The sequence below is a fragment of the Heteronotia binoei genome, chromosome 8 (assembly GCF_032191835.1).
Source record: "Heteronotia binoei isolate CCM8104 ecotype False Entrance Well chromosome 8, APGP_CSIRO_Hbin_v1, whole genome shotgun sequence".
In the NCBI taxonomy this organism is placed as follows: domain Eukaryota; kingdom Metazoa; phylum Chordata; class Lepidosauria; order Squamata; family Gekkonidae; genus Heteronotia; species Heteronotia binoei.
This window is the reverse complement of record NC_083230.1, coordinates 126,229,937-126,257,255: the sequence shown is the minus strand read 5'-3', so window position 1 is coordinate 126,257,255 and position 27,319 is coordinate 126,229,937. Positions and strand designations below refer to the sequence as shown.

Here is a 27,319-nt window from a genome sequence, read left to right as displayed (position 1 = left end):
AGTCAAACTAGCCAGCGTAATCCCCTAATGCAATCGTGATCATGTTCCTGAATCAATAAAGCCATTTGGCGTAGACTTCTCTTCTGGGGGAAAAAAATTCCTCTTTTGCATTCTTGGTGGAATTTTTAATTTAAGGAATTAAAGGGACCAGCAGCTTCAAGGGGAGGAGTGGGGGATCAAACCCAGCTCTCCCAGATAAGAGTCCGCGTGCTTCACCACTACACCAAACTGGCTCTCTAGGGAATGGCAAACCGCCTCTGTATGTCTCTTGTTTATGATGTTGCCATAAATCGGTTGCAACTTGTAAAGGGAGAAAACCTTTCTGCTCCAGAATCTCGAAGCATTTTTCAAAGGGCATTTTGCTTTCACACTAGTCTTGGGATTCATTCACGTGGCAATCTTAAGAGGTGGCCTGGGTGCGGAAAGCCAGTTGTGGCTTGCCTCTACTCTTGGCCACCCGCTAGATTCGGCAGGATTTGTTTGATTGCCTGTGATAGAACTAGAAAGCTTTCCAGTTTGAACATATGAACATATGAAGCTGCCTTATACTGAATCAAACCCTTGGTCCATCAAAGTCAGTATTGTCTACACAGACTGGCAGCAGCTCTCCAGGGTCTCAAGCTGAGGTTTTTCACGCCTATTTGCCTGGACCTTTTTTTAGTGGAGATGCCAGGGATTGAACCTGGGACCTTCTGCTTACCGAGCAGATGCTCTACCACTGAGCCACCATCCCTCCCCTAAATGCGAAACACATTAAGAACATAAGAGGAGCCATGTTGGATCAGGCCCATCCAGTCCAACGCTCTGTGTCACATAAGAACAGAAGAGAAGCCATGTTGGGTCAGGCCAATGGCCCATCCAGTCCAACATTCTGTGTCACATAAAAACATAAGAGGAGCCATGTTGGATCAGGCCTATCCAGTCCAACACTCTGTGTCACATAAGAACAGAAGAGAAGCCATGTTGGGTCAGGCCAATGGCCCATCCAGTCCAACCACTCTGTGTCACGTAAGAACATAAGAGAAGCCATGCTGGGTCAGGCCAGTGGCCCATCCAGTCCAACACTCTGTGTCACATAAGAACTTAAGAGAAGCCACGTTGGTTCAGGCCAACGGCCCATCCAGTCCAACATTCTGTGTCACACAGTGGCCCAGAAAACCAGGTGCAGTCAGGAGGTCCATCAATGGGGCCAGGACACTAGAGGCCCTCTCGCTGTGCCCCCCCCCCAAGCACCATGAAGACAGAGCATCAGTGCCCCAGACAGAGAGTTCCATCAATATACTGTTGCTAATAGCCACTGATGGACCTCTGCTCCATATGTTTCTCTAATCCCCTCTTGAAGCCGTCTATACTTTTAACCACCACCACCTCTTGTGGCAGGGAATTCCATACGTTAATCACCCTTTGGGTGAAGGGCTTCCTTCTATATGTTCTAGCCCGACTGCTCAGCAATTTCATCGAGTTCCCACGAGTTCTCGTATTGTGAGAAAGGGAGGAAAGGACTTCTTTCTCTACCTTCTCTATCCCATGCATCATCTTGTAAACCTCTTATCATGTCACCACTCAGTCGATGTTTCCCTCTCAAGGGACATTTAAACCCTCCCAGCTCCTTTGGCAGTTAAAATCTCAGTACTCGTTTGGTTATCCTTATAAACATTTTCTCAAAAAAAAGAAATGCTGAAAGCCGTAGGGAACGTTTTTCTTTTTATTGAGCTGGGGGGAAAGAAAGCCAAACTAGACACAACAATCTGACCCACCCCAGTCCTTGAAAGCAGCAGCGGTATGACATAATTAACCTAATGAGCAAAATATTCAAAACCCACAAAGCCAGCAAAAACATCAAAGGCGTGTCCTTTCGCTGTCAAGGATTAAATAATAATGCTGTCCTTGAAGGAAGTTGTCAGAGCTCTGCCTTTCTGATGCAAGCTAAAGTTTTGAGGAGTCCGGAGAAAAGGTTTGAGGCTTGGCTACATACTTCAAAGCAAAACAAATATAAAAAAATAAAAACCCAATGGGGGGGGGGGGGGAATGGGACCTAGAGGTATTTTTCTTCATAAAACAGGTTTCAATTGAACAAGAAATCTATAGCAAAACAACTGCACGAAAATGAAATCGTATTTAGGCTTCGCAAAAAACAAGAAGCCGTATCAGACTAAGTAGAAATCTGTAGGCTTTTCTGCATTCTGATTTTCTTCACTTGCGAGTTCGTCGCTTCAGAGTTTTTCCTCAGTTCCGTATGTGCTTTGCTTCCTCTAGTTGGTCGGTTTGATATTGCATTGCTTTATGTTTGGCATAAAAACCCACGGGGAGATATCCCGGAATACGGCAATGTAATATTGAATCGACTGCTACAGGAAGCAAAACGCATGCAGAACGGGGGGGGGGGGGGGGAATACCCCAAGCAACTGGAACGGACAAGCAAAGAAAGTGAGAATTCAAAAAAGCTCAGAGTTTTCAAAGCTAATTTCAAATCAGTTTTGTCCTCCCGAATTCGCACCGAGGAATCTCAAGAGCCGTCCAAGGCATTAGGAGTTCTCAACTGGAGCTCCTTAGAGCCTGTTATTTACTACAACTCCCAGGATCCCTTTGGTGGACAGTGGGAGTTAAGCCAGTCAATTATTTTAGTGCACACGGGTCCTAGCAATATTGCATTGCCTGGTAAGCTTATTCACACTTTACAAGGCAACAGGTGCAAATTTTTTTTTTAAAAAAAAACAACCTCAGTGTTGCCAACAGAATAAAAAATTCTAGCTCAAGAGGGAAATGCTGTACCTGTTGAGCTACACGAGCGTTAAAAGAATGGGGTGGGACCACTGCAGACTCAACAGGAGCAGGACATGCATTGAAATCAATCCCACCAAGAAACACCAGTCGTACCATTCATAATAAATACAGGAACTTTTAACACAACTCAGTTTGCGACAGTCAAGTATCTGTGTCCGATCGGACTGGATATTTGCAGCCATTAAGAACATGGGGGAAAGGAAGTTCAGGGGAGGGGGGGTGGACTTCTTAGAGCTGGTCACACCACAACACAACCTCGGTGGAAGGACTTGCCCAATGACATAGCAGAAGTCGGTTGAAAGATCCCGATCTTCAGATGGAGGCTACTGAAAACCGGCTGCCCATCGACAGTCGATTTAGATAGCACACGATTTTGAAGCACACGAAAAAACAGCTTAAAAAGCAGCCAGCATCCCACAACGGAAACATAATCATGCTGTTGGCTTCTCCGCTTGGACCTTAAATCCTGCAGGCCGCACTGATCCCGCAAACGTACCACAAAGAAATGGTCAGCACCTCGGGCTCACGTTCGGGCACACAGACTTTGGGTGTGCGGCTGACGAATGCTAACATTATTGATTCCCACAGGGGACTGCAGCGTTCAGGTGCTGCGATCTCACTGCAGTTCGTATAAAAATAGGAATCTTTTTTTTAAAAAATGTATAAAAAAAAGAGAGCCTCCCCAAAGCGTGGCTTCGCTGACGACAGAAAAGAAACGTTCTACAGGAATCGGCGGCAAACTCTATTGCGTTTCGTTGCTTCTTAGACTTCGATGCCATTTGCAACGTTGATCCCAGTGGCTGAGAAGTACAAACGGGCGCGCCGATAAGAGTGGTATGCTTTTGAACTAGTTTGTATTACTGACAGAGGATAGCACTCTCTGTGGCTCTGTGGGTGCACCCTGAGCTTAGGATCCGCCTTTCTCAAGCTCTGCTGTCGGTGGAATGCTAGTCTTTACAGGGATGATTCTAGAACAGGATTGGTCAAAATCCCCAGCGCTGGAATTGGTCGTTCGTGGGGTGTTTTCAGGAAACGATTTTTATCCACTTGACGGGAGCATCAGAGAAAACCCATGTGCGGCCACTGCAGTGGGTTGGATCCTGCAGATCCCTTGCAGACAGCGGAACTCTCTCCTAGCGCCTCTCACTTATCGCCCCAGGAGAAAACACTGCGGTTAGTACAACATAGCCATGGGATACAACCCAAATCTAACCCCCTCCCCGAATATGCACTTTCAAGCACCACTCCGGGAATGACAGACATTCGAAGTTAAGAAGGAAATTTCTTCTTTTTGGACTACAAAGGCAGTTTCCCCTGCGACAAAGAGCTCTCTCCCAGTTCGTTGTGTTCCACGCAAGACAATTCTTTGACCGACGCTTTGCGGTGGAGGTGGAAGAGTATGAAGTTTCAGTAAGTGGCATAGAGAACTTTTGAAAGCATATACTGAAGAATCTAACTCTGGGGAAGAGGCAGACACCAAATATGACTTGCCTCCCAGGGGGTTCTATGTTTTCAGTTCTGGGAGACGCTGTGCGAACAATTGATGAGTAAGAACCTTCCTGGAAAACAACACACTAAAACCGAAACCTGCGCCAGTTGTCTTCCGGTGGAGCGAGCTAGAATCGGGCCCATGGAAATCCCCTCCAAACTGCACACGTGCTCTCCGTTCCTGTGTCTTCCAGAGACCATCCAAGCAGCGGAACATGGTTCTGGAAGCGTCGCTTGGGAACCGGCTTTTTCTTCCGAGCACTACATACAAATTAGAGTTTGTAGAATCTTTCGGGCTCAAGTGCCGTGTTCTACTGGAGAAAGTTTTCCTTCCAGACGTTTCGTTCTCAGCTGCGGAGATCCTCAGTGGTGTTGCAGCCGGAGCAGGCGCTCAGACCTTCTTGGCTGCTGTGCATTGAGTGAGGCCAGGGCTGCTGGAGAGCTGCTATTTCTAGGCTGGAGGGGGTGTGGTGAGAGGGCAATAACACCCCCTCCAGCCTAGAAATAGCAGCTCTGCAGCAGCTCTGGCCTCACTCAATGCACAGCAGCCAAGAAGGTCAGAGCGCCTGCTCCAGCTGCAACGCCACTGAGGATGTTCTCTGCAGCTGAGAACGAAATGTCTGGAAGGAAAACTTTCTCCAGTAGAACACGGCACTTGAGCCTGAAATATTCTACAAACCCTAATGATGATGCCAGCCGTGAAAACCTGAAATCTTTGATACTACATACAAACGCTGTGTCCAGAGAACCCCCATTTGGTTTCGATCATGCGAGAGGTAACTTTCACATTAGGGAAGGGAAGTGGGGGGGAAGAGAGAAGACCGAAGAGCTTAACAGGACCAGGACGTAAGCTGTGACGATGTTCGTTTGGATCAGGGCGACAGTAGGAAGCGAGTGGCTCGTGTGACTGCCCAGCATGGAGACAACCGTAACCCCAACGGCAGCCAGTCAACAACCATCTTATGGAAGACAAATATGCCGGCCTATGATCAACATGGGACAGGGCTACAGCGTACCTATATTTTGGAAGCCAAAGGATCTCTCTCCACCACCTACCTAGCAGATGCGATGTGGGCGGGAAGAAGAGCTTAGGCACCAATGTCACTCTGAAACTGGCGCAAAACATACCAGGGGGATTGGTTCTGCTGCGTGGCAAACCCAACGAAAGGAACGGATTGGGAGGGCACGCGGCCTGGGGATTTGCTCCTGCCCAAAAGAAACCCTCCAAGTCCAAACTGGGTGAGATGCAGGGCAGGAGATAAATCTGCTGTCTTGGGAGCCGCGAAACACAAGGCCAAACCAAACAGAAACACCTCGCGGGGAGACAGTCTGCTTTGGCAGGGAGGAAAGAGCTGCTGTTCTTCCTGTTTTCTTCTCCCCTGTTTGGAGCGAACATGTGGATTTTTGAATAGGGAAGGGGAAAAGGGTTTTAAAGCGGCTCCTTCCCCCTGCTTTTCTTCCACACCCTATTGCATTGTCCCATGTTGCACTTCTGTTAAGAATGGGAGGAGAAAAATCAGAGGGGGAGACCATCCATGTGTCATAAGTATACCCAGGGCTTTTTTTGGTAGCAGGAACTCCTTTGCATGTTAGGTGACACCCCTCTGATGTAGCCAATCCTCCTGGAGCTTACAGGGCTTTTATTGAAGGGCCTATTGTAAGCTCTAGGATTGGCTACATCAGAGGGGCGTGGCCTGATATGCAAAAGAGTTCCTGCTACAAAAAAGCCCTGAGTTTACTGTCCAGTTTTGGCCCACGGGGGGAACCGGAAGCTGGAGCAACAGAAGTGTGACCCAGCCTGGCCCTGTGTTCATCACCACCAGGCTGTAGCCAGAAGGAGATCCCTTGCTTGCGCCAAGCTAAGGCCTGTGTTTTCTTAGCGTCTGAAAGTGGAAACAGCTTCTAATGTGGGTGGCCCTTATTCCATCTGGAACCATGGCACGGGGAGGGAGGAAGCCCTCTTTCCACGCCCTGGGGGCCCCGTCAGAACCATGGCTCCCCCAGCACACACACGGGGGTTTCCATCTTTGTAAAAAAAAAAAAAAAAACCAAGAAAATCCATTCGTGGCTCTCCAGCCGTCACATCTAAGCTCGGTCTTCGTTCAGCAGTGGGGCTGGTAAGTTATCTTCAAAACATGGTGCTGGGCGAAAGGCCACGGAAGAAGCGCTCGGGTTGTCTGCTTGTCAGAATCCCCTTCAGGGATTCAAACTCCAGGGCTCAAAATGTTGTTCCAGCCTTACCCACCACACCTTTCGTGACTTAACCGGCCGTTTCTCTCCTCTGCTTCTCTTAAAAACCCCAGCCATGTTTTTTGCTTCAAGATCGTTTCTGGGACTCCCAAATTCTCAGGAAACATACATTCAAACACATTCCTACTTAAAATGTTTGGGGTTTTTTTACAAAACACAGACTCCAATCAGAATTAGGAGGCCCGGAAAGGTTGGCTAGTTTGCCCCGAGAGTTTCCTTCTGCGGCATTCCCCCCCCACCCCAGTTACTCCGTACCCCCTACCTTCCCTACGCCCCCAAACACCGCCTCCTCATGGCCTGTGCACACCATTCGCCTAAAAGCGACAGACGGGCAGGAGTGATCAAAGGGCCCCCAGGAACGGGAGTCTCTTTTTATTTGAGTGGGGGGAAAAGACACCGTCTATTTCCAAGGCTTGTTCTGAAGGCTGCTGCTGCTGAGGGACCGGGCGGGAAGGGCCACGGCCGAAGTGTTGGTCGGCAGGTTCTGGCTGCTCTTGACAGCGACAGCCCTGGAGTCTCGGGCGGAAGAGCCACGACTGAGGCGGCCTAGAGGAAACGGAACGGAAACAAGGAGTGAGGCAGGAGTGTTTCCGCGAAGAAAACTGACCTCTTTCCCTAAGACCACCCCCTAGCTTAGCACACATAAGACCATAAGAGAAGCCATGTTGGATCAGGCCAATGGCCTATCCAGTCCAACACTCTGTGTCACATAAGAATGTAAGAGAAGCCATGTTGGATCAGGCCAATGGCCCATCCAGTCCAACACTCTGTGTCATATAAGAGCATAAGAGAAGCCATGCTGGATCAGGCCAATGGCCCATCCAGTCCAACACTCTGTGTCACATAAGAATAGAAGAGAAGCCATGCTGGATCAGGCCAATGGCCCATCCAGTCCAACACTCTGTGTCACATAAGAACAGAAGAGAAGCCATGTTGGATCAGGCCAATGGCCCCTCCAGTCCAACACTCATGTCACATAAGAACAGAAGAGAAGCCATGCTGGATCAGGCCAATGGCCTATCCAGTCCAACACTCTGTGTCACATAAGAACATAAGAGAAGCCATGTTGGATCAGGCCAGTGGCCCCTCCAGTCCAACACTCTGTGTCACATAAGACCATAAGAGAAGCCATGTTGGATCAGGCCAATGGCCTATCCAGTCCAACACTCTGTGTCACATAAGAACATAAGAGAAGCCATGTTGGATCAGGCCAGTGGCCCCTCCAGTTCAACACTCTGTGTCACATAAGAACATAAGAGAAGCCATGTTGGATCAGGCCAATGGCCCCTCCAGTCCAACGCACTGTGTCACAAAAGAACATAAGAGAAGCCATGTTGGATCAGGCCAATGGCCCATCCAGTCCAACGCACTGTGTCACAAAAGAACATAAGAGAAGCCATGTTGGATCAGGCCAATGGCCCATCCAGTCCAACGCACTGTGTCACAAAAGAACATAAGAGAAGCCATGTTGGATCAGGCCAGTGGCCCATCCAGTCCAACACTCTGTGCCACATAAGAACAGAAGAGAAGCCATGTTGGATCAGGCTAGTGGCCCCTCCAGCCCAATGTTTTATGTCACACAGTGGCCAAAACCAGGTGCCATCAGGAAGTCCCCCAGCAGGGCCAGACTTCCAGAAGCCTTTCCACTGTTCCCCCCAAGCACCAAGAATACAGAGCATCACTTTCCAGGCATAAGAACATAAGAGAAACCATCACGTTGGATCAGGCCAGTGGCCCATCCAATCCAACACTCTGTGTCACATAGCACCGAAAACTCAGGTGCCAACAGGAGTTCCACCAACAGGACCTTCTTGATCCTGGGTGCCTTAATAGAAAGTATAACAAAAAGTGCCTTCCAGATGCTGTGGGGGAAGAATGGTAATCAAGAATAAAAACAAAATATGCCAGAATACATGGCAGACTTTAAGCAGCTGGCAGAGAGTTCCCTAGAAGGACATTGATTCTTACAGGACTGGAGAAGGAGCAATCTCAGATCCATTGTTTACTGAAATGGGAAGAAGGCAGAGTGAACCAAGCACAGAAGAACATCAGAAGAGCCCTGCTGGATCGGACCAGTGAGGGTCCATCTAGTTCAGCCTCCTGTCTCACACAGTGGCCAACCAGTTCCTCTGGAGGGCCAACAGGGCAGAGAGGCCAAGGCCTCCATAAGAACATCAGAAGAGCCCTGGTGGATCAGACCAGTAAGGGTTCATCTAGTCCAGCCTCCTGCCTCACACAGAGGCCACCCAGTTCCTCTGGAGGTCCAACAACAGGGCAGAGAGGCTGAGGCCTTCATAAGAACCTCAGTAAAGCCCTCCTGGATCAGACCAGTGAGGGTCCATCTAGTCCAGCCTCCTATCTCACACAGTGGCCAACTAGTTCCTCTGGAGGGCCAACGACAGGGCAGAGAGGCTGAGGCCTTAATAAGAACATCAGAAGAGCCTGCTGGATCAGACCAGGGAGGGTCCATCTAGTCCAGCCTCCTGTCTCACACAGTGGCCAACCAGTTGAAGCCTTCATAAGAACATCAGAAGAGCCCTGCTGGATCATACCAGTGAGGGTCCATCTAGTCTAGCCTCCTGTCTCACACAGGGGCCAGTCAATTCTTCTGGAGGGCCAACAGCAGGGAATAGAGGCTGAGGCCTTCATAAGAATATCAGAAGAGCCCTGCTGGATCAGACCAGTGAGGGTCCATCTAGTCCAGCCTCCTGTCTCATCCAGTGGCCAGCCAGTTCCTCTGGAGGGTCAACAACAGGGCACAGAGGCTGAGGCCTTCCTAACAACATCAGAAGAGCCCTGCTGGATCAGACTAGGGAGGGTTCCATCTAGTCCAGCCTCCTGTCTCATCCAGTGGCCAACCAGTTCCTCCAAAAGGCCAGCAACAGAGCAGAGAGGTCGAGGCCTTCCCCTGAGAAGAACATCAGAAGGGCCCAGCTGGATCAGACCAGTGCGGGTCCAACTTGTCCAGCCTCCTGTCTCATCCAGTGGTCAGCCAGTTCCTCTGGAGGACCAACAACAGGGCAGAGAGGCTGAGGCCTTCCTAAGAACATCAGAAGAGCCCTGCTGGGTCAGACCAGGGAGGGTCCATCTAGTCCAGCCTCCTGTCTCACCCAGTGGCCAACCAATTCCTCTGGAGGTCCAAAAGCAGGGAACAGAGGCTGAGGCCTTCCCCAGATGTTGCCTCCTGACATTAGAATCCAGAGGCATTCAGAGAAGTGCAGGGACTTACTGGCAGTGTCTGAAGGCAGCTGATCCTCTTCTAGGTAGTACTGTATCTTCTGTAGATCCTCTGCTGTAAATCTCCATTTATTTTCCGAGGGTGGGGGCGGGGGTTGCCTGGGGGAGGCTTTTTTCCGGGCGCTCCCGGGCTGGCCGGCCGGGAAGCAAGAGGTGGGAAAGGAGCCGGTGACCAGGCCTTCCGGGAACTTCTGAGCGATGACGCGGAGACCTGGGAGGCAAGGAAGGAGACTTGGAGGTGGAGGGCGAGCATCTTCCAGCAAGGAAGGACAGCGGCGGAACAAGCTCCCAGGAGGGGGAGGGGGGGCAACCACCCTCCAGCCTAAAAAGTTTGTTCCCAACTTAAGACCCAGTTAAGTGACTTGGATGGCCCACGATAGCCTGCTCTCATTAGATACGAGCAGGGGTCGTTTTTTAGAAAAATAGGTGCTGGAGCTCATTGGCATGACTCATTAGCATATCCCCCCCCCAGCCAAAATCAACCCAATGCAAGAAAGGAGAGCCCCGGGCAAGCGAGGCCCGTTTGGTTTGGCTAGAGATCCAGCCAGCCCAAACAGGCCTTGCTCGTCCGGGACCCTCCTGGGCCATTCCTCCAGTCAAAAGGCCAGCAAGCCACCTGCCACCCAAAATCACATAAGGGTTGGAGAAAGGGTGGTGTGGGCTCCTCCAGGGGTTAATGAGGGCTGCTGGGGGTGTGGCAAAGCCCCTGGGGGCTGGCTGGCTGGCTGCCCACTCTCCTTAATCCAGGGATTGTTATGCAGCTGCACCTCCTATTCAACGGACGAGGTGGGTGGGGAGGAGGAGGGGGAACCCTCAGAATGGTTCAGGAGCTGCGCTCCTGTGAGCTCCTGCTGAATCGGAGGCCTGGGTACGAGAAACTTAGCAGGATTGTCTGTGGTTAGTGCTTGGATGGGAGACCACGAAAGAAGTCCAGGGTTGCTGTGTGGAGGCAGGCGAGGGCAAACTGCATGTCTTTTGAACATATATGAACATATGAAGCTGCCTTATACTGAATCAGACCTTTGGTCCATCAAAGTCAGTATTGTCTTCTCAGACTGGCAGCGGCTCTCCAGGGTCTCCAGCTGAGGTTTTTCACACCTATTTGCCTGGACCCTTTTTTGGAGATGCCAGGGATTGAACCTGGGACCTTCTGCTTCCCAAGCAGATGCTCTACCACTGAGCCACCGTCCCTCCCCTGACCAGCAGTAGCTCTCCAGGGTCTCAAGCTGAGGTTTTTCATGCCTACTTGCCTGGACCCTTTTTAGTTGGAGATGCCGGGGATTGAACCTGGGACCTTCTGCTTCCCAAGCAGATGCTCTACCACTGAGCCACCGTCCCTCCCTTGCCCTGACCTGGACGGCTCAGGCTAACCCGCTCCGATCAGATTTCAGAAAACAGACTGAATCAACCCTGGTTAGGATTTGGAGAGGGGACCACCAACAAAAATCCTGGGCCGCTCAACAGAGGCAGGAAACGGCAAACCACCTCTGCTCTCGCCCTGAAAACTCTACAGCAGGGGTGGCCAACGGGAGCTCTCCAGATGTTTTTTTGCCTACAACTCCCATCCGCCCCAGCCAGCATGGCCAATGGCTGGGGCTGATGGGAGTTATAGGGGGGAAAACATCTGGAGAGCTACCGTTGGCCACCCCTGCTCTACAGCAGGGCTCCCCAACCCCTCGGGCCACAAACCGCGACCAAGAAGAAGAAGAAGAAGATATTGGATTTATATCCCGCCCTCCACTCCGAAGAGTCTCAGAGCGGCTCACAATCTCCTTTCCCTTCCTCCCCCACAACAGACACCCTGTGAGGTAGATGAAGATATTGGATTTATATCCCGCCCTCCACTCCGAAGAGTCTCAGAGCGGCTCACAATCTCCATTCCCTTCCCCCCCCCCCACAACAGACACCCTGTGAGGTAGATGAAGATATTGGATTTATATCCCGCCCTCCACTCCGAAGAGTCTCAGAGCGGCTCACAATCTCCTTTCCCTTCCCCCCCCCCCACAACAGACACCCTGTGAGGTAGATGAAGATATTGGATTTATATCCCGCCCTCCACTCCGAAGAGTCTCAGAGCGGCTCACAATCTCCTTTCCCTTCCCCCCCCCCACAACAGACACCCTGTGAGGTAGATGAAGATATTGGATTTATATCCTGCCCTCCACTCCGAAGAGACTCAGAGCGGCTCACAATCTCCTTTCCCTTCCTCCCCCACAACAGACACCCTGTGAGGTGGGTGGGGCTGGAGAGGGCTCTCACAGCAGCTGCCCTTTCAAGGACAACCTCTGCCAGAGCTATGGCTGACCCAAGGCCATGCCAGCAGCTGCAAGTGGAGGAGTGGGGAATCAAACCCGGTTCTCCCAGATAAGAGAGCTCTGGCTGACCCAAGGCCATGCCAGCAGATGCAAGTGGAGGAGTGGGGAATCAAACCCGGTTCTCCCAGATAAGAGAGCTCTGGCTGACCCAAGGCCATGCCAGCAGGTGCAAGTGGAGGAGTGGGGAATCAAACCCGGTTCTCCCAGATAAGAGTCTGCACACTTAACCACTACACCAATCTGACCAGTCTGTGGCCTGTTAGCAACCGGGCAGTGGAGCAAGACAGAGGTTCCGCACCACCCCTTTTGCCCACCTGGGACCCGGGCCGGCGAAGGAGGCAGTGCGGCCTCGCTTCCAAGTACCGCCTCTTTCATCCGCCCGGGTCCCAGGCAACGTTCCCTCTAAGCCAGGGGTGGGGAACGGTGGCTCTCCACATGTTTTTTGCCTACGACTCCCATCCGCCCCAGCCAGCGAGGCCAACGGCTGGGTCTGATGGGAGTTGTAGGCAACCCCCCCAAAAAACATCTGGAGAGCCACTGTTCCCCACCCCTGCTCTAAGCCGTGGAGTCTTGTGAGCAGAAATTCTACTTTGTGAGCGGCCGGCACTAAAGCTGTGAGCTGCCGCACACATTCGTTTGCTCCGGGGCCGTTTTTTATGAGCGCAGACGAAAACGCGTGGGCCGGAGGCTAAAGAAACTGTGAGCTGACTCACACTCACTCGGCCTAGAGGGAACGCTGGCCCCAGGAGGCCAGAAGGGGCAGGGCAGCAGCAACCTTCGCCTACTCCTCATTTAATGACCCCATGCGGGGGAGGCGGGGCAGGAAAGGAGTGGGGTGGGGTGGGCAGCCTGGGGCGGCAACGACCCCAGCACACTCCCCACCGCCCCGGTCCGTGGAAAAACTGTCTTCCAAGAAACCAGCCCCTGGTGCCGAAAAGGTGGGAGCCGCTGCTCTACAGCACGGGTGGCCGACGGTAGCTCTCCAGATGTTTTTTGCTTACAACTCCCATCGGCCCCAGCCATTGGCCGTGCTGGCTGGGGCTGATGGGAGTTGTAGGCCAAAAACATCTGGAGAGCTACCGTTGGCCACCCCTGCTTATAGTACCTTTTTTGACGTTTAAAACAATTTTATTGGTAACATATGGTAATAAATCTATTCCTTACATCTTTAAAAACTTCTTTTATCTACCCCATATATTACTTTTTACCCACCCCTCCCCCCTGTTACTTGACCCCCCCCCCGGTGTTATTTACTTAAAATGCAAATATTTAAAGGTACCCTTAACTATTAAAACAAAAATTTATATTCTTCTCTTTTTTTCAACTTAATCATTATCAAAAATTGTCCAATGTCCTTTTATTTTCCACTCTTTTTCTACATATCTTCTAAACTTTTTCCACTCCCTCTTAAAAACTTCTAAATCATAGTCTCTTAATAGTCTTGTTAATTTGTCCATTTCCCGCCATGTCATAACTTTTATAATCCAATCCCATTTCTCTGGTAATAACCAGCACCTTGTAACGAATCCGGCCAGGGGTGGCCAACGGTAGCTCTCCAGATGTTTTTTTGCCTACAACTCCCATCAGCCCCAGCCGTTGGCCGTGCTGGCTGGGGCTGATGGGAGTTGTAGGCAAAAAAACATCTGGAGAGCTACCATTGGCCACCCCTGGTCTACAAGGTCGCTGTTTGTCTCCTGTGACCTGACAATATCCTTTGCCACCTGCCTTGACCAGGGAGGTCCAGGTTAGCCCCCAAATGAGTTAGATTTTGGAGAGTAAGGTGGGCTGGTCTCAGCTGGCACTTGGACCAAGGTCACCAAGGCACTCCAGCATCGCTACGCAGAGGTGGGAAATGGCACAGTGCCTCTGCTCATCTCTTGTCTCGAAAACCCTACAGGGCTGCTATCAACTGGTTATTACTTGATGTCGCTTCCCACCATAACTGTGCTTCCCGCTTCCTGTCTGCTCCTCCCCCGAAGCAGAGAGCCTGGTGCGGCTTACGCTGCCCTCCTCTCCTCGGTTTTAGCCTCACAACAACCCTGAGAGGTAGGTTAGGCTCAGAGAGTGGGGTCTGGCCAAGGTTATGAGAGCGTAGGGTTGCCAATCCCCAGGTGGGGGCAGGGGATCCCCCAGTTTACAGGCCCTCCCCCCACCTCAGGGACATCAGGAGGCAGGGTTGGGAGGTGGAGAGCGAAATGTCTACTGGGCACTCTATTATGCCCTATGGAGACCGATTCCCATAGGGCAGGGGTGGCCAACGGTAGCTCTCCAGATGTTTTCTGCCTACAACTCCCATCAGCCCCAGTCAGCATGGCCAATGGCTGCAGCTGATGGGAGTTGTAGGCAAAAAAAATCTGGAGAGCTACCGTTGGCCACCCTGCCATAGGGTATAACGGAGAATTGATCTGCGAGTATCTGGGGCTCTGGGGAGGAGCTGTTTTTTGAGGTTTAAGGCACCACATTTTCAGCATAGCATCCGATGTCTCTCCTCAAAAGACCCTCCAAGTTTCAAAAGGACTGGACCAGGGGGTCCAATTCTATGAGCCCCAATGGAGAGCCAGTTTGTGTAGTGGTGAAGTGCATGGACTTTTATCTGGGAGAACGGGGTTTGATTCCCCACTCCTCCATTTGCACCTGCTAGCATGGCCTTGGGTAAGCCAGAGCTCTGTCAGAGGTTGTCCTTGAAAGGGCAGCTGCTGGGACAGGCCTCTCAGCCCCACCCACCTCACAGGGTGTCTGTTGTGGGGGAGGAAGGTAAAGGAGATTGTGAGCCGCTCTGAGACTCTTTGGAGTGGAGGGCAGGATATAAATCCAATATCTTCATCTACCTCACAGGGTGTCTGTTGTGGGGGGGGGGAGGTAAAGGAGATTGTGAGCCTCTCTGAGACTCTTCGGAGTGGAGGGTGGGATATAAATCCAATATCTTCATCTACCTCACAGGGTGTCTGTTTGGGGGGGGGGGGAGGAAGGTAAAGGAGATTGTGAGCCGCTCTGAGACTCTTCGGAGTGGAGGGCGGGATATAAATCCAATATCTTCATCTACCTCACAGGGTGTCTGTTTGGGGGGGGGGGGGAGGAAGGGAAAGGAGATTGTGAACTGCTCTGAGACTCTTCGGAGTGGAGGGCGGGATATAAATCCAATATCTTCATCTACCTCACAGGGTGTCTGTTTGGGGGGGGGGGGGAAGGGAAAGGAGATTGTGAGCCGCTCTGAGACTCTTCGGAGTGGAGGGCGGGATATAAGTCCAATATCTTCATCTACCTCACAGGGTGTCTGTTTGGGGGGGGGGGGGAGGAAGGGAAAGGAGATTGTGAACTGCTCTGAGACTCTTCGGAGTGGAGGGCGGGATATAAATCCATATCTTCATCTACCTCACAGGGTGTCTGTTGTGGGGGAGGGAGGTAAAGGAGATTGTGAGCGCTCTGAGACTCTTCGGAGTGGAGGCGGGATATAAGTCCAATATCTTCATCTACCTCACAGGGTGTCTGTTGTGGGGGGGGGGGGGGAGGTAAAGGAGATTGGGCAAACTTATCAAGAGGGCAGTGGCGATGCAGTTACAGACTTTCCTGGATGACGCTTCCGTCCTTGATCCCCTTCAGTCCGGCTTTCGCCCGGGCCATGGGACGGAGACGGTGCTGGTCGCCCTAGTAGATGACCTGCAATGGCATCTAGATCGGGGCGGCTCGGCGGTACTGATGTTGTTGGACCTATTGGCAGCGTTCGATACGGTCGACCATCGGCTGCTGGCCTGCCGCCTTGCCGACGCAGGGATTCAGGGGTTGGCCTTGCAATGGCTTTCCTCTTTCCTTGAAGGTCGGGGACAGAGGGTCGCTATTGGGGATGAGCTGTCCCGTAGGCACACGCTTGATTGCGGGGTGCCTCAGGGTGCGGTTCTATCCCCGATGTTATTTAACATCTATATGCGTCCCCTCGCCCAGATTGCCCGAAGGTACGGGCTGGGCTGTCACCAGTATGCTGATGCCACCCAGCTCTATCTGCTTATGGACGACCGGCCGGTCTGCGCCTCACAAAATCTGGACCGGGCATTACAGGCTGTGGCTGGATGGCTCAAGCAGAGCGGGCTGAGACTAAATCCAGCGAAGACAGAGGTCCTTTGCTTGGGCCGTCGGGGTCCGGGAAGGGAAATACCCCTTCCGGTTTTTGATGGTGCGCCGCTGATTGCGGCGCATAGAGTCAGGAGCCTGGGGGTACTTCTGGAGCCTTCCTTAACAATGGAGGCCCAGATAGCAGCCACTACCAAGCCCGCATTTTTCCATCTTAGGCGGGCAAGGCAGCTAGCTCCCTTCCTGGAGCGCGACGATCTAGCAACGGTGATCCATGCTACGGTCACCTCGAGGTTGGACTACTGCAATGCCCTCTACATGGGGCTGCCCCTGTGCTGAACCCGGAAATTGCAGCTGGTGCAGAACGCCGCCGCCCGGTTGTTATTGGGGCTCCCAAGGTGGGAGCACATTCAGCCGGGACTTCGGGCTCTGCACTGGCTGCCAATACTCTACCGAGTTCGGTACAAGGTGCTGGTTATTACCTTTAAAGCCCTATATGGCCCAGGACCTGCCTACCTGAGGGACCGTCTCTTCCCACACGTTCCCCAGAGAGCACTGAGATCGGGAACTCAAAACCTTCTGGTTGTCCCCGGGCCAAAGGAAGCCCGTTTGAAAGCTACAAGGGACAGGGCCTTCTCCGTAATGGCTCCATCCTGGTGGAACCAGCTGCCGGAAGAGGTAAGGGCCCTGCGGGACCTTACCCAATTCCGCAGGGCCTGTAAGACAGTCCTCTTCCGGCTGGCCCACAACTAACCGGCACTGAACACTAAACACCGAATACTGAACCTGAAGCTGAATTTGAATTGAGTGTAGCTTTAAGACCGCGGTATGATTTTAACATTTATGTATATAACAAATGCTTAGATTTTTAACTATAAATTATGAAATGTTAATTTTAATGATTAATTTTATATTTTTATGTTAGTTTTACATGTTGTAAGCCGCCCTGAGCCACCTGGTGGGAAGGGCGGGATATAAATCTCAGATAAATAAATAAATAAAAAATAAATTGTGAGCCGCTCTGAGAGTCTTCGGAGTGGAGGGCGGGGGGGAAGGTAAAGGAGATTGTGAGCCGCTCTGAGACTCTTCAGAGTGGAGGGTGGGATATAAATCCAATATCTTCATCTACCTCACAGGGTGTCTGTTGTGGGGGGGAAGGTAAAGGAGATTGTGAGCCGCTCTGAGACTCTTCGGAGTGGAGGGCGGGATATAAATCCAGTATCTTCATCTACCTCACAGGGTGTCTGTTGTGGGGGAGGAAGGGAAAGGAGATTGTGAGCCGCTCTGAGACTCTTCGGAGTGGAGGGCGGGATATAAATCCAATATTTTCATCTACCTCACAGGGTGTCTGTTGTGGTGGGGGGAAGGGAAAGGAGATTGTGAGCCGCTCTGAGACTCTTCGGAGTGGAGGGCGGGATATAAATCCAGTATCTTCATCTACCTCACAGGGTGTCTGTTGTGGGGGAGGAAGGGAAAGGAGATTGTGAGCCGCTCTGAGACTCTTCAGAGTGGAGGGTGGGATATAAATCCAATATCTTCATCTACCTCACAGGGTGTCTGTTGTGGGGGGGAAGGTAAAGGAGATTGTGAGCCGCTCTGAGACTCTTCGGAGTGGAGGGTGGGATATAAATCCAGTATCTTCATCTACCTCACAGGGTGTCTGTTGTGGGGGAGGAAGGGAAAGGAGATTGTGAGCCGCTCTGAGACTCTTCGGAGTGGAGGGCGGGATATAAATCCAATATCTTCATCTACCTCACAGGGTGTCTGTTGTGGTGGGGGGAAGGGAAAGGAGATTGTGAGCCGCTCTGAGACTCTTCGGAGTGGAGGGCGGGATATAAATCCAGTATCTTCATCTACCTCACAGGGTGTCTGTTGTGGGGGAGGAAGGGAAAGGAGATTGTGAGCCGCTCTGAGATTCTTCGGAGTGGAGGGCGGGATATAAATCCAATATCTTCATCTACCTCACAGGGTGTCTGTTGTGGGGGAGGAAGGGAAAGGAGATTGTGAGCCGCTCTGAGACTCTTCGGAGTGGAGGGCGGGATATAAATCCAGTATCTTCATCTACCTCACAGGGTGTCTGTTGTGGGGGAGGAAGGGAAAGGAGATTGTGAGCCGCTCTGAGACTCTTCGGAGTTGAGGGCGGGATATAAATCCAATATCTTCATCTACCTCACAGGGTGTCTGTTGTGGTGGGGGGAAGGTAAAGGAGATTGTGAGCCGCTCTGAGATTCTTCGGAGTGGAGGGCGGGATATAAATCCAATATCTTCATCTACCTCACAGGGTGTCTGTTGTGGGGGGGGGGAAGGTAAAGGAGATTGTGAGTCGCTCTGAGACTCTTCGGAGTGGAGGGCGGGATATAAATCCAATATCTTCATCTACCTCACAGGGTGTCTGTTGTGGGGGGAGGAAGGTAAAGGAGATTGTGAGCCGGTCTGAGACTCTTCGGAGTGGAGGGCGGGATATAAATCCAATATCTTCATCTACCTCACAGGGTGTCTGTTGTGGGGGGGGGGGGGGAAGGTAAAGGAGATTGTGAGCCGCTCTGAGACTCTTCGGAGTGGAGGGCGGGATATAAATCCAATATCTTCATCTACCTCACAGGGTGTCTGTTGTGGGGGGAGGAAGGTAAAGGAGATTGTGAGCCGCTCTGAGACTCTTCGGAGTGGAGGGTGGGATATAAATCCAATATCTTCATCTACCTCACAGGGTGTCTGTTGTGGGGGAGGAAGGGAAAGGAGATTGTGAGCTGCTCTGAGACTCTTTGGCGTGGAGGGCGGGATATAAATCCAATATCTTCATCTACCTCACAGGGCGTCTGTTGTGGGGGGAGAAAGGTAAAGGAGATTATGAGCCGCTCTGAGACTCTTCGGAGTGGAGGGCGGGATATAAATCCAATATCTTCATCTACCTCACAGGGCGTCTGTTGTGGGGGGAGAAAGGTAAAGGAGATTGTGAGTCGCTCTGAGACTCTTCGGAGTGGAGGGCGGGATATAAATCCAATATCTTCATCTACCTCACAGGGTGTCTGTTGTGGGGGGAGGAAGGTAAAGGAGATTGTGAGCCGCTCTGAGACTCTTCGGAGTGGAGGGCGGGATATAAATCCAATATCTTCATCTACCTCACAGGGTGTCTGTTGTGGGGGAGGAAGGTAAAGGAGATTGTGAGCTGCTCTGAGACTCTTTGGAGTGGAGGGCGGGATATAAATCCAATATCTTCATCTATTTCACAAGGTGTCTGTTGTGGGGGAGGAAGGGAAAGGAGATTGTGAGCCGCTCTGAGACTCTTTGGAGTGGAGGGCGGGATATAAATCCAATATCTTCATCTACCTCACAGGGTGTCTGGTGTGGGGGAGGAAGGGAAAGGAGATTGTGAGCTGCTCTGAGACTCTTTGGCGTGGAGGGCGGGATATAAATCCAATATCTTCATCTACCTCACAGGGCGTCTGTTGTGGGGGGAGAAAGGTAAAGGAGATTATGAGCCGCTCTGAGACTCTTCGGAGTGGAGGGCGGGATATAAATCCAATATCTTCATCTACCTCACAGGGTGTCTGTTGTGGGGGGGGAGGTAAAGGAGATTGTGAGCCGCTCTGAGACTCTTCGGAGCGGAGGGCGGGATATAAATCCAATATCATCTTCTTCTTCTTCTACCTACCATTATTTCCAATGGAGGGAAGGCATTTAAAAGGTGTGCGGTCCCTTTCAATGCGATGGCCAGAACTCCCTTTGGCATTCAATGATGCTTGTGACAGCCTTGCTCCTGGCTCCACCCCCAAAGTCCCCAGATATTTCTTGAATTGGACTTGGCAAGCCTAAGTAAGCATCTACGGAACAGGGGGAATTCATACTCACCCTCCCCGCCCCCCCCCCCCCGGACCGGTGTCCTAATCCTTACACCACACCGGCTCCCACAACATGCATAGCTTATCCGTGTCCAAATAGTGAGCTCAGAGCAGAATTTTGGGAAGGCTCAGTAGCTGGCTTGGACCCAAGGAAACACCCCTCGCCTCCCCTTGCTGGTTTTTTGGATCGGGCCCATCGCCATCTCAACGTAAAGAATGGCAACCCGGGTCTCTGCGGATCATGCGATTCGGCGGAGTGGGGGTTGGGGGAGAGAGGATGCTTCGGAACTGACAGCCCCAAAGCTATGGAGAAAGACCTGCTGGGGCTTCCCTACCTCCAGAGAGCATGAACAAGTTCTCAAAGCCCCTCTCGCACATGGTGGTGGCCGCCTGGCTGGCTATGCGCTCGTCGTCGTCGTAGAGGATGATGATCTTCCCGTGAGCGTTCTTCTGAGGGAGGGGGGATGTCAAGGCTCATAGAACTGTGCAAATGCTTCCCCCTCCCACATCTAGCTATGCTGAATCAATTGTCAGGAGCACAGCACAGACCCAGACATGAGAACACAAGAGAAGCCGTGTCGGATCAGGCCAGTGGCCCATCCAATCCAGCACTCTGTGTCACACAGTGGCCAAAACCCAGGGGCTATCAGGAGGTCCACCAGTGAAGCCAGAAGTCCAGAAACCCTCCCACTCTTGCCCCCCAAGCACCAAGAGTACAGAGCATCAGTGCCCCAGACATAAGAGAAGCTGTGTTGGATCAGGCCAATGGCCCACCCAATCCAACACTCTGTGTCGCACAGTGGCCAAAACCCAGGTGCTATCTGGAGGTCCACCAGCAGGGCCAGAATTTCAGAAGCCCCCTGTTGCCCCCCTAACACCAAGAAGACAGAGCATCACTGCCCTAGACATAAGAGAAGCTGTGCTGGATCAGGCCAATGGCCCACCCAATCCAACACTCGGTGTCGCACAGTGGCCAAAACCCAGGTGCCCTCAGGAGGTCTACCAGCCAGGCCAAAACTCCAGAAGCCCTCCCACAGTTCCCCTCCCCCCAAACACCAAAAATACAGAGCATTAGTTTTCAAAACATAAGAACATAAGAGAAGCCATGTTGGATCAGGCCAATGGCCCATCCAGTCCAGCCAAAACCCAGATGTCATCAGGAGGTCCACCAGTGGGGCCAGAACTCCAGAAGCCCTCCCACTGTTTCCCCCCCAAGCACCAAGAATACAGAGCATTAGTGCCCCAGACATAAGAACATAAGAGAAGCCATGTTGGATCAGGCCAATGGCCCATCCAGTCCAGCCAAAACCCAGATGTCATCAGGAGGTCCACCAGTGGGGCCAGAACTCCAGAAGCCCTCCCACTGTTTCCCCCCCAAGCACCAAGAACACACAGTATCACTGCCCAAGACATAAGAACATAAGAGAAGCCATGTTGGATCAGGCCAATGGCCCACCCAGTCCAACGATCTGTGTCACACAGTGACCAAAACCCAGGTGCCATCAGGAGGTCCACCAGTGAGACCAGAACTTCAGAAGCCCTCCTACTGTTGCCCCCCCAAGCACCAAGAAAACAGAACATCGCTGCTCAGGCATAGTGCTTTGTCCTTTCTTTCTGGCAGAAGGATACGTATTCTAAGATGTCGTTGGTGTATGGGTTCATGGTTCTGGAGAGCGTGGCGATGGGGTAGGAGAAAGCTGCAAAGAGAAGACAAAGCTGGCTTTGGGGATGGCGACGGCTTCATATGCAATTAGTCACTGTTTGCGCGTGGCCCTTCCTTGGATCCTGGCCAATGCATCAGTGGCTGCGGGACCCCTTCACCCATCCCGCTTGCCTCTGCAAAGATTCAGCTCGTGAGCCAAGTGCTCACAAACGGGGGTTAAAAATAGATCAGACCTGACTTCACAATATTGCAGCCTTCGCAAATTTGTGTGAATGAAAACGGCTGCCTTGCTTAATGGCCAAACTTGCTCAATGTAAGAGTCATATAAACGTCAGATGTTTGAGAGCTGCAAGGAAGGAAGGAAGGAAGGAAGGAAGGAGGGAGGGAGGGAGGGAAGGAGGGAGGGAGGGAGGGAGGGAAGGAGGGAAGGAAGGAGGGAAGGAAGGAGGGAAGGAGGGAAGGAAGGAAGGAAGGAAGGAAGGAAGGGAGGGAGGGAGGGAGGGAGGGAGGGAGGAAGGAAGGAAGGAAGGAAGGAAGGAAGGAAGGAAGGAAGGAAGGAAGGAAGGAAGGAAGGAAGGAAGGAAGGAAGGAAGGGAGGGAGGGAGGGAGGGAAGGAGGGAGGGAGGGAGGGAGGGAAGGAGGGAAGGAAGGAGGGAAGGAGGGAAGGAGGGAAGGAAGGAAGGAAGGAAGGAAGGAAGGAAGGAAGGAAGGGAGGGAGGGAGGGAGGGAGGGAGGGAGGGAGGAAGGAAGGAAGGAAGGAAGGAAGGAAGGAAGGAAGGAAGGAAGGAAGGGAGGGAGGGAGGGAGGGAGGGAGGGAGGGAGGGAAGGAAGGAGGGAAGGAAGGAGGGAAGGAGGGAAGGAGGGAAGGAAGGAAGGAAGGAAGGAAGGAAGGAAGGAAGGAAGGAAGGAAGGAAGGAAGGAAGGAAGGAAGGAAGGAAGGAAGGAAGGAAAATAGATGGGTAGGGGGATGGAGGGAGAGATGGAAATAAAGCAATTTTAAATGCATTCTCTAAGCTGCTGGCCGGCTCGGCTTGGCAAAGTGCTTTAAAGAGATGCCTTCTCCAAGCCAGCTTATGGGGTGGTGGTGGCTTCAAGAGCCACACAATATGTGTGAAAGAGCCATGTGTGCCTCCCAAGCCACACTTTGGCCACCCCTGTTCTAGTCTTTATTTCTGCAGAGATGAGTGGGATACAGCCCACACAAGTAAGTCCTAGAGAGGCTTTCCCTCAGAGGTGCAGTCTGGCTTGTGGGAGCCCAACAAAAGGCGGCGACAGCTCCTTCCTCCGGGGTTCTCTGCACCACGAGTTCCCAGCCTTTTACAGCTTACAGCCAGATGGGTGAGGGAGAGGTGGAAAGAACACAACTTTTAACTTTACATGCATCCTCCAAGTCACCGGTAGGCTTGGTGAAGTGATTTAAAAAGAGAAATGCCTTCTCCAAGCTGGCTGACTGGGTAGTGGGGGCTTCGAGAGCCACACAATATGTGAGAAAGAGTCACAGTTTGGCCACCCCCTGCTTTAGAACCTGGGCAGCAACACCTGTGAGGGCCTGTGGGGGCACTCTCCCCCTCACCTCCAATTATGTGGCAACGCTCGTACGCCTCCCGGTCTCGCACGTCCAGCAGCAGGAATGGGCAGTCGGGATAAGGTTCGGCCCTCAAACTCATCTCCGTCTTCTTTGCGGCGTCCTTCCCCAGGTCCAGCTCACCGACGCCACTTATCACGCTGTGGGAAAGAGGCGCCGTTAGCCAGTACACAACCAAGGGCACCTGTTTTGCTTGTTCAAAAAAGCAAGTTTCTAGGTATCTGAATATGCAATTTTATCCTTCCTTACCTCAAAGGAACGAAGCACCGTTTACACAACTTCCCTATTTTACCCCCCCCCACACACACACACCCTTCCCCACACACATTCACTGCCACAGGAGGTGGTGGCAGCTACAAGCATAGCCAGCTTTAAGAGGGGAATGCATAAAAATATGGAGCAGAGGTCCATCAGTGGCTCTTAGACACAGTATGTATATATATATAAGTGTGTGTGTGTATACACACACATATATATTGGCCACTGTGTGACACAGAGTGTTGGATTGGATGGGCCACTGGCCTGTTTCAACATGGCTTCTCTTATGTGACACAGAGTGTTGGGCTGGATGGGCCACTGCCTTATCTAACATGGCTTCTCTTATGTTCTTGTGTGACACAGAGCGTTGGATTGGAAGGGGCATTGGCCTGCTCAAACATAGCTTCTCTTATGTGACCCAGAGTGTTGGACTGGATGGGCCATTGGCCTGACCCAACATGGCTTCTCTTATGTTCTTATGTGACACAGAGCGTTGGATTGGCAGGGCCATTGGCCTGTTCCAACATGGCTTCTCTTATGTTCTTATGTGACACAGAGTGTTGGACTGGATGGGCCATTGGCCTGATCAAACATGGCTTCTCTTATGTTCTTCTGTGACACAGAGTGTTGGACTGGAGGGGCCACTGGCCTGATCCAACATGGCTTCTCTTATGTTCTTCTGTGACACAGAGTGTTGGACTGGAGGGGCCATTGGCCTGATCCAACAGGGCTTTTCTTATGTTCTTCTGTGACACAGAGTGTTGGACTGGAGGGGCCATTGGCCTGATCCAACATGGCTTCTCTTATGTTCTTATGTGATACAGAGTGTTGGACTGGATGGGCCACTGGCCTGATCCAACATGGCTTCTCTTATGTTCTTATGTGACACAGAGTGTTGGATTGGATGGGCCACTGGCCTGATCCAACATGGCTTCTCTTATGTTCTTATGAGAAGGAAGCAGATGACAGCCAGTTGTTTGGGGGCCTGAGAGGAACCCTCTGGGGGCCTGATTTGGCCCCCAAACTGCATGTTTGACACCCCTGATTTAATCCATAGTTGGGGATTATAACGGCATGAGTTAACTAGAGTGTTAAATTATTAAGTCTTTTTATTTGCTTCTGTCCCTTCATTTAAACTTCAACCTTTTAAACTCTCTTCGAGTGTGCCAAGAAAACGTCAGGATGTGACGTCACCCCATGGGTTGGTAACTGCTCGGTGCTTGCACAGGGGACTACCTTTTTATTCCATCCTTGCAGGAAGTCAAGGGGGGGGGGAAATCCAAGTAGGACTGAAAGAATGATGCCGACGGTCGGGTACCTCTGTAAGGTGGAGCGATAGGACTCGCCAGCTCCGGCGTTGTTGATGAATACGATGGGGCTGGCCGGCTTCTCCTTGGGGCTGTCTTTGCCGTTGGTCTCTGCTGCGACTTCAGCGTTGTTGCTGTCTGCAGGAGAAGCATCGCCTTCTGAAGGAGAAAGGGGAGGAGTTACTCACAAGGTCCCTTTCGAGAGCGTCTGGCTTTGTACCAAAGAAAGCTTTCCCCAAAAAAGTCCTCTTTTCCCTCTTCCCTCCTGCAACCTCAGTTTACGTTTCCAAGCTGATCTTTGTTCGCTTGCAAGGCGATCTTGCAGGACTTGGCTATGTTTCAAATAAGAACGTAAGAGAAGCCATGTTGGAGCAGGCCAATGGCCCACCCAGTCCAACACTCTGTGTCACACAGAGGCCAATATATATACATTTTTATATACACACACACACTGTGGCTCCACATTTTTATCCAATCCCCTCTTGAAGATGGCTATGCTTGTAGCCACCAACACCTCCTGTGGCAGTGAGTTCCATATATTAATCACCCTTTGGGTGAAGAAGGACTTTTTTTAATCCGTTTTAACCTGACTGCTCAGCGGTTTCATTAAATGCCCACAAGTTCTTGTATTGTGAGAAAGGGAGAAAAGGACTTCTTTCTCTGCTTTCTCCATCCCATGCATTATCTTGTAAACCTCTATCTCCAGGGTCTCAGGCAGAGGTCTTCTCCATCACCTCCCACCTGGCCCTTGTAACTTGAGATTTCAGGGGTTGAACCTGGGACCTTCTGCATGCCAAGCAGAGGCTCTACCACTGAGCCACAGCCCCACTTCATGGCTCTCCAGAGTCTGAGGCTGAGGTCTTTCCCATCCCCTCCTGCCTGGTCCTTTCAACTGGAGATGTTGGTGACTGAACCCGGGTCTCAGGTGGAGGTCTTTCCCATCGCCTCCTGCCTGGTCCTTTTAACTGGAGATGCCGGGGACTGAACCTGGGACCATCTGCATGCCAAGCAGATGTTCTACCACTGAGCCACAGCCCCACTTCATGGCTCTCCAGAGCCTCAGGCTGAGGTCTTTCCCATCACCTCCTACCTGGTCCTTTTAACTGGAGATGTCCAGGATTGAACCTGAGGTCTTCCGCATACCAAGCAGATGCTCTACAGCTGAGCCACAGCCCCTCCCTGGCTCTCCCCCAAGAAGGCTGTTACCAGTCCAAGTAGCCGATATCTGACTAGATGGATCACTGATTGGACATGGGATAAGGCAATTCCTTGGGTTCCACACCCCTTTCACTACTTATCTTGTTTCATATGAACATATGAAGCTGCCTTCTACTGAATCAGACCCCCCTCAGTGCATCAAAGTCAGTCTTGTCTACTCAGACTGGCAACAGCTCTCCAGAATCTCAAGCTGAGGTTTTTCAAACCTACTTGCCTGGACCCTTTTTAGTTGGAGATGCCGGGGATTGAACCTGGGACCTTCTGCTTACCAAGCAGATGCTCTACCACTGAGCCACCGTCCCTCCCTACTGCAGAACCTCTGTAACGAGAACCTTTAAAATTGCGTATTTCAATTAAGGGTCCCGGCTGTTACCGTCTAGCTTTTGAATCTCCTCCGGCGAGACTTCTAAGTTTTCGTCAGATAGAGAAGCAACCTGGATCACCTGTCGGCAGGAGAAGGGAGAAAGGAGGAGCGGCTCAACAAGATGAACTAGCAGCTGGTTGGGAATCATAAAGCAGAAACGCCACCCAGAAATGCCACGGATTCCGTGCTTAATTTCCAAATCAAGAAGTGCTGGGGCTTGAGACTTTCCAAAAGTCGCTCCTCTTTGCCCTGGAAGACCTCCTCCTGGAGCCCATGCATTGGGACACACTACTCAACAGGGAGGTCAAAGCGCTCTGGGCATGGGCAGAAACACAGCCCTTTCTTCAGAAAATGCCACGGATTCCATGCTTAATTTCCAAATCAAGAAGTGGTGAGGCTTGAGACTTTCCAAAAGTCGTTCCTCTTTGCCCTGGAAGACCTCCTGGAGCCCATGCATTGGGACAGACTACTCAACAGGGAGGTCAAAGCGCTCTGTGCATGGGCAGAAACACAGCCCTTTCTTCAGAAAACCCACCCACCCTGGGTGTTACTGCATGCCATGCGAAACGGCTGCTCCCGGAACTGTGGGCCAGAGCTATAACCCAGACCCCCCCTGCCCCAATCTCCAGGAAGGGGCTATGCCTTAGGGGGACGGGCTGTTACGGACGAGAGAGAGCAAATCCAATTTGAACTGATTCCTCACCAGCATTTGCTCCCCCCCACGCTTCTCCTTGCATCGGCACAAGCCATCGATTCCCCACCAGTCGCTCCGGGGTGCCTTCGGCTTCGGGGCTCCTTCCGTTCCCGTCGTGGCAACCGGAACTCAAAAAACCCCAGCATCCTGCGGCTGTGACGGTAATAGGAAGGAGCAGCGACATAAGAGGCGCCCGCGGAGCAACTAGTGGGGAATCCACGGCTTGAACTGGCGCAAGGAGAAGTGCGGGGG

At 51.8% G+C, this 27,319-nt stretch overlaps 1 protein-coding gene across 3 annotated transcripts in view; it reads right to left on the bottom strand.

Annotated features, from left to right (window-relative positions):
- Positions 1-6,858: 6,858 nt before the first annotated feature.
- CEP41 (centrosomal protein 41) overlaps positions 6,859-27,319 on the bottom strand; it is a 43,720-nt gene continuing 23,259 nt past the window's right edge. For 2 of the 3 annotated variants that reach the window (XM_060244629.1, XM_060244627.1), the window contains exons 5-11: positions 26,383-26,452; positions 24,803-24,950; positions 23,215-23,366; positions 21,608-21,675; positions 20,314-20,428; positions 9,752-9,970; positions 6,859-7,068 (exon numbers count right to left, since the gene is read on the bottom strand). In XM_060244629.1, coding sequence (XP_060100612.1) covers positions 6,923-7,068; positions 9,752-9,970; positions 20,314-20,428; positions 21,608-21,675; positions 23,215-23,366; positions 24,803-24,950; positions 26,383-26,452 — 918 coding nt within the window. In that variant the 3' untranslated portion in view covers positions 6,859-6,922. The remainder of the gene's footprint in view (positions 7,069-9,751; positions 9,971-20,313; positions 20,429-21,607; positions 21,676-23,214; positions 23,367-24,802; positions 24,951-26,382; positions 26,453-27,319) is intronic. The other variant, XM_060244628.1, reaches the window with a different exon arrangement.